At 46.5% G+C, this 13,558-nt stretch overlaps 1 protein-coding gene across 2 annotated transcripts in view; it reads right to left on the bottom strand.

Annotated features, from left to right (window-relative positions):
• Nucleotides 1-3,662: 3,662 nt before the first annotated feature.
• The window catches only part of ENPP6 (ectonucleotide pyrophosphatase/phosphodiesterase 6), a 90,503-nt gene continuing 80,607 nt past the window's right edge, over nucleotides 3,663-13,558 (bottom strand). Inside the window, exons 7-8 of one of the 2 annotated variants that reach the window (XM_060001134.1) lie at nucleotides 11,586-11,709; nucleotides 3,663-7,081 (exon numbers count right to left, since the gene is read on the bottom strand). In XM_060001134.1, the coding sequence (XP_059857117.1) occupies nucleotides 6,876-7,081; nucleotides 11,586-11,709 (330 nt within the window). In that variant the 3' untranslated portion in view covers nucleotides 3,663-6,875. Of the gene's footprint in view, nucleotides 7,082-11,210; nucleotides 11,710-13,558 lie in introns of those variants that run through there. The other variant, XM_060001133.1, reaches the window with a different exon arrangement.

Below are 13,558 nucleotides of genomic sequence, written 5' to 3'. Positions count from 1 at the left end.
TGTCACTTTCTCTTGAGTCTTTTATTTTAATCTCTTAATTTTGATTTTTTAACCCTCCCTTTTACCTTATGTTCCTCCTAAGGCATTATCTGTTGTGATTATTAACTCTCTGGTCCATCTAGCTTAGATTTTATTTCTGAAATTATTTTTATATCTTATTCTTTCTTGAGTTCAACCCTTTCTGCCTTCTTAAAATTTGATTTATGTTGTTCTTTCATATTGTTTTCTTAATGTATTTTAGCTCATCTTGAAATAGTAAGTCATGGTTTCAGTCTGCTTTGTGATCAGGTCTTTCTGGCACGATTTCACGGATTGTTGGACTATTATTCTGCTCCTTATTATCATTTAAAAATAGTATCTTAATATGGAATTTGACTTCAATACTTTTTACATTTTTATTTGAAATTAATTTTTCTAAACTTTAGAAGGAGATGTGGTGCAGGATAGTCTTTCTGATTTTATACGGTATCTTCTTCTGTTGTTTTCATGTAGTATTCAAAAATATGACATTTATGGCTAGAAATTCCTGGCTCTCTTTTTTTCTGCCATGCTTATCTGGACCTTCTCTTTCTTTCGTCTCTATTGTCCCTATCTTGCTGGATTTTGATTTAACTTTCAGCAGAGTCTCCTCAGTTTAGGGTCTTGTCCCAGCATTGCAACCTGACTGGTCAGTTTCAAGGGCTTCTAGTGGATAGACTGCCCCCATCCCCTCCAGATGCCACTGTGGGAGTGGAGGGGTCCTTCCGAACACCACCTGGTTCTGGAATATGGTGGAAATTCAGCTCCTGCCTGTCCTGCTGACACCACACTGAGGCCAGACTTTCCTGAGCAGCAGAAGGGCAGGGGTGGAAACACAGCTCTTCCAGGAAGGGGATTTCATAAACACCGCTTTCCTCCCTTTGAAGGCTTTTCTCCACTTCCTCCTGTCATCCACTCCTCACTTCTCAGTAGCAAAGGCAGATCAGACTCAGAAGGCATGGGAGGGAGGGAGCCGGTGACTGGGACTCTTCCTCCTTCTCCACATGCTACGTCTTTAGCAACCAAGGCTCTGAACCCCCTTCTTCTGTCTCTTCCAAGCCGTAGGGAGATGTACAGGCTTGTGTTAGCATCTTGTTGAAAAGTCGAATTAAGCATGATGAAGACAGGGCTCATTTATCTTTTCTTCCTTTCTTCTCATCTGCTACACTTCCTCGTGTTCATGGCTAAAGAGGGGGCCCGCTGAAATGTTGAAAAAGAAACCCCTGCCCTCTGGATCCCGTGTCACACATTAGTCATCTGTCAAATCCTTCTACTTTCTACAAAATGTTTCCTAGCTCTGGCTTTTCCAACCCATTGTTACTGTGAGAAGCTCTGTCCAGATTTAGGTGAACTGACCAGAGTGTCCTAACCTCTTCCCCTCCTTCCTTCCTTCCTTCCTTCCTTCCATAATTCATTCATTTCATCAGGCAATTATCAACTATTTTGTGGCAGACTTTGTTGGTGCTGCAGATTTGGTTTGGAGACTCCAAAAAAGGAGATTCAATCCTGGCATTCTGCTTAACTTACAGCCTAGTTGGAGAACACTTGACAACAAATTATTACAAGGCAATGTGACTTGCTTTGCGATAAACGAAACAAGAAAAGAATGTGAAAGCACAAAAGCCTTACAGAGAGTCTAGGCTCTGAAGGACAAATGAAAGTTTGCTAGATGGAGAGTGGGAAGGTCCATCCCAGACATGGGGCCAACGTAAGAGAGTTGACACTGGCACATTCAGGGGCCAAGCTGAGAAATTTGAGATGAAGCATTGAGAGACGTAGGGGGAAGTCAAACTGTAGAAAAGGATGGGAAGCAGAATTTGGAATTTAATTACACAGGAAAGAGAGACAAGGGTGGTTTTTTAACCAGGTGAGTAATGTGATCAGCCTTGCTTTTGCTGCCACATAATCCCACAGGCCAGGCAAAGAGCCGACAGGCATGGAGACATCAAATGGCCAAGAGCAAGATCCCAGAGGAGGCAGTGGGTGAGGCTCCCGACACCAGCTCCTCTGCTCTAGAGCTGACGCCTTCTTTCAGTAACAGGTGTTACTCCTGTTTTCTCTGAAATTCTCTCCATGCATTGCCCATAGCAACTGGAACATGGTGTCCTACAGAAATGAGAATTCAACTGTGTTGGAAAATGGAAGAAATGACATAGGGAACTATATTCAATATCCTGTAATAAACCACAATGGAAAAGAATACGAAGAGGAATACATATGAATATGACTCACTTTGCTGTACACCAGAAACTAACACAAAATTGTAAATCAACTATACTTCAATAAAAAATAAATTTTTTTAAAAAAATGGAAGGAAGGAAATGACTCTATTGTGAGTTCTGTGAGGACAGTCATGGTCTTTTTTCCTCTATGCATCCCCAAAACATAGCCCAGTACCTGCTGTGAAGGAGGAACTCAAGAAATCTTTGATGAACTAGACTGACTCCTCCGAAAGCAATCGGAAGGGTGTGTTAGTTTCCTGTAACAAATTACCAGAAACTGGGTGGTTTAGAACAACAGAGATGTATTCTCTCACGGTTCTGGAAGCGAGAAGTCTGAAATCAAGGTGTCAGCAGTGCCGTGCTCCCTCTAAAGGCTCGAGGGGAGGATCCTTACTTGCCTCTTCCAGCTACTAGTATTTTGATGGGTGGCGTTGCATGCGGCTGGTGTAGAGTGTACAGCCGGGAGGCCTAATCTGGTCCAGAGGAGTGTAAGGAAACATTTAGCCCGAGTCCTAAGGCAAGGGGACACTTACTAGATGAGGATGGGGGTACTAATCAAGGAGGAGAAAGTGATGTGAGGGAAGTGCCCTAAGGCAAGAAGAGCTTACAGAGTGAAAGGGAGAGTGATACGAGATCAGGTAGAGAGAAGGGTGGACATGGTGCCAGTCCCGATTAAGCTACAGGTGTGACATTAAGACGGGGGGAGTCAATGTCGGGGTTTGGGCAGGGACGTGACCTGGTCTGACTTGCATTTGAGAGAGACCCTCAAATGGAGGAGAGGAGAACGAGCTGGAGCCAGCCCTAGGATCTCAAGGAGACCTGTCAGGAAGCCAACGCACAGTGATACGTAGAGCTCCTGGCTGGGATGCTGGTGAGAAGGGGCACGTGGGCTGTTACAGGTTTCCGGGGTGAAGCCATGAGGATGCTCTGGGAGAGACTGAGTACGTTTGAGTGGTAACATGGGCCATAGACTGGACTCAGGCCACCACAGGGATCATGGCTACTGCATTTTCATGAAATATTCCAAATAGGCAAATCTGTAGAGAGAGAGTGCAGCTTAGAGGTTGCCTGGGAGCAGGGTGGGGGGAAAGGGGGAGTGAGCGCTAACATGCGCGTGGGTCTGGAGTCTCTTTTTGGGGTGATAAAAATGTTCTAAAGTTGATTATGGTGATGGTTGCACAATTCTGTGACTATACTGATGCCGTTAAATTGATACTGTAAAGGGAAGGATTGCATGTGAACTGAATCTCGATAAAACTGTTTTATTTTTAAAAAGTAAATATGCTTAGTATATTTAAAATCTAATCTCCTTCCTTCCTTCCTTCCATCCATCTGTCAAGTTTATAAGCTTGAGATGGAATATGCTTAGTCCATGAAATGAAGCATAATTATATTGTCAGTTGGGTGATAAGAAAAAATAACAACCCAAAACGGAAAGGTTTGTTTAATTGGAGGAACTGCAGACAAAGAGAGAGAATATCTGCTGTGTAAGCAAGTGATATTCATTCTTTTTCTCATTCAACACATATTTATGGGACATTCATGAAACATTTGAGGCACCGCACTAGGTGCTATTTTATGATTTCAAAGCAACACATAAGTATAACTTCCATAGCAGAGACCTGAGACCAAGTTTCCCACGTTTTATAACCAGGCTGTCAAGGCTACCGTCTCCCGTCCTCCTAGTAAGTAGTTTTCAAGAGCTGACTTTGGTCTATCACAGATTGCTTACAAAGATTAAACACACTATCACATTTGGAAATCTCTTGATATTTACAGAAACGTAAAACACTTTCACAGAAAATTCATAAAAGAGCTGTGTGTCTTGAACAGTGAGTTTGTCTGGTAGCACCGTTGGGGATCTTACACTCACAGGGACTTGGGTGTGGAGAAGCCTCTCCGTCACTGGGGCTTACAGACCCGCTTTGGCTTAAGAAGGGTGGAAATCTGACCCAGCTGGGACCAGCAGCCAATGCCAGCCTGATGGCTCCTGAAAATAACTGGCAGATTACGAAGTTGCTGTCAGGAGGCTCAGGTCTACCAAGGTCAAAATCAGAACCCGTCTCTCCTGAGAGCAAACCCAGACCTTAGAGTCACGTGACTTAGAAGTGTCGTGTCCACGCCAGATCCTCTGAACCTGCGTCTCTGGAAGAGGGCCAGATGACGCTCGCAGTCCCAGCAAGTTTGCAAACTGCTGTCTGTGGCTGAATTCAGACCTGCTGTGGATTTCCAAGAGCCCTTTAAAAGTAAAGAGAGTTGGGACTTGAGCCCGAGTCTGGGCTCTTGACGCTAGAAAGAATTCCCTGGGCCTGCTCTTATTCATGTTTAAGTCTTCAGAAGTTAAGTGAATTGGGTTCTGGCCATTAGGCCTGTGGGCAGGGAAAGTAGCCATTCATCTTATCCTTCATTTAAAGATCATTCCTTTCATCTGTCTTCAGCATTTGCAGGTCAGTCCAATTACCTTCCTCCTGGAATTAGCGATGAAATGGGAAAATAATCCAGGAGACAAGGTGCGTGTATCGTCCTAGCGGGTATTGTTCCGATGGGACAAAATGCGTTTAGAGGAAGTAGAATTTTCCTTGGGAAAATAACATACCTTTAAAAAAACATCAAAAGAAAAAATTCTAGCCATATAATTAAGCCACTAAAATATATGCATTGCTTTAGGTAAAAAGGTTTTTTCTCCATTCAGTGTCTGAATTTTCTTTATTATTTACCAATAGTCATGATTCCAAAAGTACCTTATTCTCATTTATCTATTCAAGATTACTTATTGAGCAACTATACTTTGTCAGACGAATATCTGAAATTTTATTATGGAACTTGAAGATGTGAAGGACGAGGGAGGGGAAAAATTGGTAGAACAGGGCAGGAAGGACAAATCCGAGGCTGTGTGTCTGTTTGTACCCCTGTGGGATCACTGGGTTTCTTTTAGGTCTCCTTCCTTCACAAGGGAGCACAGTGGGCTGCACTGGACTCATTAGAACCCAGTCCTTTAAGGAGAAAGAAACCTGTGAACAATAGATGCCTATTGCAACAACCAGCGCCAATGTTCCGAAAGCACTAATTGGCTTCCGGCCAGGGCACAAAGGCTGATTTGCCTCCCAGTTGATTCGATGGTCTGCTGGCACTTTAAAACCCATTACATAAATCCTTAGAAATCTTCTGTGAAGGTAAATTTGATATTTTTAAGCAGTGATCCTTTGCTCTCGTGATTCAAGGCCCAGGAATGGTTCCCAACCTTGTTGAATCAGGGGGAGCATACATTTTCATTTTTCAAGGTAAACAACACATGAGGGCTTCATCGTCCTGACGAGACCTGATCTTTTGCCCTTTCCTGACAAAAAGCCTCATTTGCAGATGTGCCTCGTTTAGTGCAAACTCATTTTTAATGCGATGATATATGTATATGACTCTGATCATATAGAAATGCAGTTATCCCTTGTTTTGCAACAAGAGCTCCTACAGCAAACTTAGAAGACTAAACTAAAAACATTTCATCTCAGGCTCAGTGCCTCTTCTTCGGGGTTTCTTAAGGTCTCTGAGGTGGCGCTTTGACCAGACTGTTTCCTAATCCAGTGGCTAAGTGGTTAGTGACTGGGATTTGACTCCATCATGTGGCTGCCATTCCCCGTGCCCCACCATTTTCCTTGGAATTCTGGGTCACTCAGGGGTCCACTTTGCTGTGGTTGTTGAATAAGCAGTGCTCCAGGACACTGGTGCATCAAACTTACGCTTAATTGCATCACCATTTCAAGCAATGACGTGAGATTTCTTTAAGTATGTCCACACCATCATCAGCCAGACACCCCTTTCCCCGCCCATGATGATGTCAGGGGTCGCTAGTGTCTACACTCTGTACGGGTTTCCAAAGAGAGGCAGCCTCTGAGTGAGCCTTCCCACAGGCAATCCAGCGCCTGCCGTGTGCATGTTCACACCACGATACGCTACAAGGAGGCTCACAGAAGCCCGTATCTATTGGAAACTCTTCTGCTCCTTCAGGCAGGGAGAAACTTTCGTGCACTCGGACTTCGGGAAGGAACGCATGTCTTTCAGTTTGTTCCATGAATTCTGCAGTTCCCATTGATTTTTATTGCTGGGTGAGCCAAGCTCAGATATGCCCTTTCTGGGACTTTGTATAAGGTGAAGAAACCCCACGAGCTGAGTTAGAAATAGCAGCTACTGCTTCACATGGGCCTCCTTTGTCCCAGACGGAAGGAGCAGTATGGGATGGTGGCCGTAGACCCTGAGGGTGGCTCCCGGGTTTAGGCAGGGCACAGACAAGGGCCTGCTTTGTGCAGAGCAGGCCAGAGAGGGGCCGGGATTCCATGGAATACCCGCCCAAGGTCTGGTCGCTACAGGGGGAGGCCCTGCTTAGTTCATCTGAGTACCTGGAACGCAAGGAGAAAATAACCTATAGTTGAACAAATGAAAAGCTAGGAGTTTCCTTACCTCCAGAAAAAGCAAAGTGGTTTTGTTTTTGTTTTTTTAAGAAATAGGGACTTTTATGTATAGAACCATCCAAGACTAATGCATTTACAATTGTATGGCCTTGACTGAACTGACGAAGCTATTAGTGAAACAGGAGACGGCCAGGCCTCCCCCGTGGGGCACGGCACACACCGCGCTAGCAGTTCAGGACAGCAGTGCCAGCAGCGCCAAGGCCAACGTGCAGGCGCCCGGCCGCGCAGCCAGGGCCGAGCTGGCCGGGTCCTTCAGCATGCATGTCACCCGGGACCAGGACCCGTTGTTGGGCAGGGGGGCGACGCCTGCCACGTTGCACATGACGTTGTAGACATCCACGGATCTGATGGGAGCGGCTCTGAAGTTGGATTTGAAATCTGAAAGGGAAAGGCAAGCAAACAAGTTGTCACGGTCACTCCTGGGCAGGGCAGAGACAGGCATGGAGTCACGATGTGGAGGAGTTGCATTCAGCATCCAGGCAGCTTGGGACTGGAAAATCCGCCTCGTCCGCAGGGCCTGGCCAGGGGATTGTGGACCTGGAAGGAGATCTGGAAGGTTCTAGCTTATGATAGGAGGTTGCTTTCTATGGCTCGTGGAGATGTTTCTTTGAAAAGACAGATCAGACAGCAAACTCTCTCTGTGCATAACTCTGCTTCCCTTGTGACAACAGAGCTTTCCTTGGGGACCCAAGGGCCATCTGAAGCTGCTCGTTTCTGCAAGCCCTGCGGAGCCGCTGTGGTCACAGAAGTTTGACTGTCCTGCCGGGCTCCCCAAACCCACTCCAGCTGCATACTCTTCTTCCAGGCCACCTATCTGGCAGGGACTGGTTAGCCTGGGTGCTCCCCAGTTCAAGAATGTGTCCCATTTTCCTGCCACATGGAGGTCCCAGGACTGGATGGAACCTGAAATTATACAGTTTCCTCAGTGTGCCTAATTCACAAGCAATAGCAACGGTCTCCTAAATATGTCTGGAAGATCAGCTGCACATTCCTTGGGAGCCTTTCACTGGCAGATAAAGTAACTTAGCTGTGGGGAAAATAACGGAACTGGTAGTGGAGTTAGAGACCTGAGTGGAGGCTCAAGGGAGCTCATGAGGGAGAGGGCTGTGCCTCTACCCAAGGCTGTGCCAGACTCCACGGGGACACGGGCCCCCGAAGGCCTGGCTGGCTATTCACAGCATAGCAAGTAAGGGTGCTGAAGGAGGAACTTCAGTCCAAAGTGGACCCTCTCTTTCTCCACAGGAGGCAGAAAAGATGCAGAATGAAAAGTGTTTGTTTAAAGAGTGAGTATGAGACTTCAGTAATATTCATAAGCTCCCAACCAGAGCTTCCAACAAAGTACCCAAAACTTAAGAAGCTGAATTCAGGAAGGAGTTTTATCCATCAATAAAGACCCATGCGTGTGATTTTAGTCCCTCTAAAAAAAAATTTTTTTAAACAGGTAGTTTGGGGGCTGTAAAGCCAAGTTTTCTATCTTAGAAAATAATCTTTATAATTGCTCTGCTAAAATGATCACATATACTTGATTTAAAGAGCAAACAAACAGCAACATAGCCCAGAAGTGTCCACACCAAATTCTACTCTTGTATTAACCCTGCAATTATAAATACAGAAGGAAGCTATACACTGAAAACTCTGCCACAGCATATGTTAGACCCAGGGCAACTTCCCAAGTGACGGGTTTTGCTTATTTTGAAGAATTAAAGTTGAATTCAGTATAAAGAGGTTCACAGGCTCTACAACCAGCCTGTGGCCACTTACTAGCTGGGTAACCTCAGGGGACAGGCATGGAGATGGCGCCTAAATCCTAGTTCCAGCCACGCTGTATGTGCTCAATAAATGGGAGCTGTTTTTAGTAATAGAATAAATGCCCAGCAAGGGAAAGTATGGATTGAGAATATTCACCCTATAGATTATTTGAAGGGTTCACTTTACTTTTAGGGCAGGGAGGGTAAGAGTCAGCATCACCTCAGGGTAAACACTCACTTTAAAAAATCCAGAACTTCCTGGAAAGGAGAACGTAGAGGCTGCCCTGGATGCCAACTTTCCAATATCAAGGAAAACACTACAGTTAGAGAGGGTGGTGGTAACGCTGCCCCAGAGGAGAATCAGCTACAGCTGAGAAATCAGTGGCAAGGCTGTCCCAGGGACGTGGGAGCGACTCCCCTCCCTCTGACTTGCCGTGGACCTGGATGTGAGATCATCCTGCCACGTCACCTGGTGGCCATGTCCTGTCACGTGGGAGGGTGGCAGACAATAGCATATCCAAGACAGCCGTCCCCAGCCTTTCAGACATCTCCTTCTTTAACATTTGGCAAGAAGATTTGAGATCAAGCTCTACTGACAAAAAATAAATGTTAGAAAAGATCATCTTTTTATGTTGAAAGTACAAAATCAAATCCGGTACATGTAAGCAGGAAGGAGGATTGGGGTTTCTTTCCCACTCCATCTGGTTCACAGCTTCCCGGTCTACAGGGCTGGGATTTTGAGCCCAGTGCAGAGATGATCCAGACTGGAATGAGAGCTTCTAGAAAATTCCTGAACAGCAAAACAATACCTGATCCAATTGGGAGAGGCCAGACAAGCCCTGCTAGCTCAAGATGGTGTGTGAACCTGGAATGGGAATCCAAGTTATTTCCATGGGTTTACATTTTTTGGATATTTAAACTGTTTCTCCTAAAGAGAGAAGGTTCTGGAGGCTCCCGCTGTGCCTGAACACCTTGGGCTGCTTTCCAAGTGAGGCTTGCTAGCTCGCTGGCAGCTCACTGAGTCACACTCCTGCTGTCTTATCTCGAATGTGTTCTCCACGGCAAGATTAGGTTGTTCAAATTAGAAACTGGGATTAAGCAGAGAGAGGCTATCTTCCAGAATTATTTCCCTTTCTCTTAGCTGGACCAGATGACTTCTAAAGCTGTATCGGGGCAGCCGCAGCGATGCTCAGCGTCCTTCCATGAGCGAGAAGTACCTACAATTAATCAGGAGGGATGTACCTTTATCTCAAAGTGCAGCTAGATAGCTATTAAAGGCCTCGCTCTTAAATTTTCTTCTGAGTAAACAGTCAGTGCGTAAAGCTGTTCAATCTTTCATGAGAATTAGAGCCAGAAACGTGATGGTTTGTGGGAGGCTCTCAAGGCTGTGTCTGCCTGGAAACATTTTTGCAATTAGCCCAGTCCAGTTTCATCAGGGGTCGTCTTTCTGTCTGTAAAAGACTCAGGCTTTTAGTTTTAAAGGAACGTATGAGGGAGGCCTTTGCTAATGGACAAAATCTCCCCACTGAATTTAAGCTGTTGCAGCTTTGGGTACTTTGTTTAAAGTTTTCGGTTTGACGCTAGACGTGCTTCTGCTTTAAAATCTGCCCGAGACTCTTACTCGTAAACACTCCAACTGACAACTGTTTCGCATTCATGATCTGATCCCTCTCTTCTGGGGAAAGAGGAGGCGATGTCTTTGAATGAAAGCCCTGCTGGCTAATGTTCCCCCACATGAAGGCCATGGCCCTGGAACGTCTCTAACCTGATCTAGCAGCTGTCACCTCCACATCCTCAAGGCTCCATCCTGAATAAGTGAGGCTTTTGAGCTGCGCAGCTCTAGCCTGGGGCTTGGATAACAGGGAGGGCCTGTTAACTGTTATCAGGTGATGGCGTCATGCTGGGGCGTCCTCTGAACTCTCTCTTAGGCCAGTGTCATGACCCCAGTTGTGCTCTATAAATGTTTGCTGCCACTGGTGCTGATGCTTACTTAAGGACACGGGAACCTGGATGACACGTGGGCAATGATTTGGACCGACATGTTCCCTAAGCTCAGGCTCCCAGAGGCGCCCAAGGAGGGTGCAGAAGCTGACACCTTGCAGTTCTCAGCAGCTATCTTGTGGTAGGTAGAGTGACCTGAGGCGGATGGAATGAAGGGGGCTGACACATTTCTCTGTCCTGTTACATCAAGGAGAAGGGCAGGGCTTCCAGGCGTGATCTCTAACCTATAATTTGAAAGGAAAGCATGGACTTTCATGGGCTGAAACATTTTGATCAACATGCAGAAAAAGGAACTTGGGGTAAGCTTACTGTGTTTAATAAGGAGTGTGGACAGCAGGAGGAAAGTTAGCAGCTCATGAGCCAGTCCACTGATTGTTGATGGCTGTTGACTGATTTTTACTCTGTTTTTTTAAGGGGGTATTCAGGTGGTAGTATGATCTTTAGAGTGTTTGATAAACTTTTCTAAAATGTGAATTTACAGTGCTGTGTTTATTAAAGCAAATAACCAAAGAGGCTCTCTCCATCTCCCCTCTCTTCCTGCCCTGGGAACGTAGGTCAAGGAAGGCACAGTAAATTTGCTTTCATCCAAGACATCCCGAGTCATTCTGGCTTATTCTCAAAGTCAGCCACAGAATCACTTCCTCGCCTGCCCTTGAGCACATCCTAGCTTCTGGTGGGCCCTAAACCGAATGACCTGCACAGGGGTGGGTGCTCTAGCCAGGGAGGAACTGTGGAAGAGTCAGACCCTGTGAAGCGATCGCGTCAACTCCAGGACGCGCAGCTGTCAGCAACCTGGTGCCTGATAAGCTTTCCTGGACATCAGATGGCTGTGAGAGAACATTTTGATGAATTAAGTAAAAAAATGAATCATAAACATGTGGAACATTTTTTTCACTGCGCTCGAGATTTAAAACTTACAAGGAAAAGTATTTGGCCACGTTTCCCAAAACCAAGAAGCATTTGAAAGCCAGCCAGCTGAAGACACTTCATGGAGACCGGCTGGGTTTGCTCAGCTTTGCTCATAAAGAGGGTCCATAAAGAGATCACTCCAGCTCTACTAGTGCCATCAGCCCCTGCTGGCTGGCGCTTCCTGAGGAAGGAATGACTAAGAGAATTCGGTCGTGTCTTCCTACCGGGTCCGAAGGCCAGGAAGATGCCCCGCATGTCCCTGAGCTCGTTGTCGTATCCGTGCCATCCGCGCTGCCAGCCTTGCCTCTTGTCAGTGCTGTTCATCCAGAATGGAAGCGTCTCTCGATTCTGCAATCAAGCACGACATTTACATCGCCCCGTGTCCAGACATCCGGACGAGTGAGCATCCGGTCCAAACTGCCACCCAGTGGACTTCCTGCTCAGCGGTCTCAGTCAGGGTCATCCAACCTCAGCTGGATCACTTCCTACTCCAGGGAGCTCAGACCTTTGGAGACCGCCCATTAAATTGCCAAAGAGCTCTAGTTCTGAAGGTATCTTCTTATGTCGGGCTGGACTGAACCTCGTAAGCAGTTTTAGAGTCACTAAGTATAGCATGTCAGAGACAGAAGGGACGTGAAAGTCTACCTGTGGTATAATAAAAAATATAGTTGGCCTTTGTCCCAGGTTCCCTGGCCCAGAATGCCTAGACCCTTGGAATTTCCTGAGTGATGGGCGTGTTTTGTTATTTGAAATGAGCCCCTTGCTCTGATACCTGAGTTTATGCTAATGAGATGACTCGCTGGGGTAGGGAGCTACATAGCCTCGGGATCACCTGGTCACCTGAGGAACCAACCACAGGATGAGAGGGTTAGAACTTTCAGCCACATCCTCTGACCTCTAAGATTGAGCTCAGCTATGTGGCCATGATTTAATGACCCATGCCATCGCAGTGAAACCCCAGATAAAACCCCGGGGACAGTGTAGTCCAGGGAGCTTCTGGATTAATGAACACATTGTCGTGATGGGAGGGTGATGCACCCAAAGAGGGCCTGGGTTCTCTGCACCACTCACCCACATACTTTGCCCTGTGCGTCTCTTCCATTTGCCTGTCCCTGAGTAGCATCCTTTGTAATAAGATTGTAATCATAAGTATAGCACCTTTCTGAGTGCTGTGATTCATCCCAGTGAATTATCGAACCTGAAGGGGGGTTGTGAGAACCTCAAATTTGTAGCTAAGTCGGACACAAGAGTGGGCATCCTGAGGACCCAGGACTTGCGGTCAGAATTCACATGTGCAGGCAGTCTTGTGGGACGGAACCCCTTGAAGTGTGTGTCTGCTCTAACTTGGGGTGATGTCAGAATTGAATCGAATGGTAGGACACCCAATTGCTATGGAAGAATTATTGCTGGAAAACACAGCGTCTAATCGAATCACTTTGTTTCTTTAGTACAGCATGGAAGCCCCGAGGCAGCCGGCTTCCCACAATCCCAGGGGCGCCCACTGCAGGAACCACCCGTCCTCCTTTCTTCCAGCTCCACCCCGGGGGGTGACTCGAAATGTATTAGTCCCCTCCTCCCCATTTAGTCAACATTTGAAGATAGCACCCGTGTTCCTCTGCTCCAGGCCTTGGTATCTTCACTTTCTTCGACCATTCTTCACTGAGGATGGCTTCCAGAACTGTCACTGCCCTGTCACCCTTCTTTCCTGCAAAACTAAATTTTCTTAGACTGCAGCTGCTTACTCGAGAGACAACAAGCTTAAAGAAGGTTTTGCAAATCCTAAGGAGGCTGCAGCCAGTTGGACACAACCCGAGCCCTTCTTGGCGGACTAAGCCTTCATTTCCGATATTCTAATCATCTTGCTCAGCACAGGGTTTAATATGACAAGTTTTCCAAATGCAGGAGGTAGAACTGACCACCTCCTGGAAGCAGAAGAGCTCAAGGACCAGGGATTTACAGGTTGGCTCACAAGACTCATAACAACACGTGTATTTTGTGTGCTGTTCGGTTCACCAAGAGCCTCCCCCAACGTGCGCTTAATCATCACCACCTCCCACTGTGGATGGTATTATTTTTCCTACCTTGGCACAGAGAGGTTAAGTGACACTCTTAAAGTCACACAGCTGTTGAGAGGCAGGGCTGGGATTGGAACCCAGGTCGACAGTCTCCTGGTCTTCATGTGCCTTCCAGGACCCCA

The sequence above is a fragment of the Delphinus delphis genome, chromosome 21 (assembly GCF_949987515.2).
Source record: "Delphinus delphis chromosome 21, mDelDel1.2, whole genome shotgun sequence".
Taxonomy (NCBI): Eukaryota; Metazoa; Chordata; class Mammalia; order Artiodactyla; family Delphinidae; genus Delphinus; species Delphinus delphis.
The sequence above is the reverse complement of the archived record's forward strand: the minus strand, read 5'-3'. Positions and strand labels throughout refer to the sequence as shown.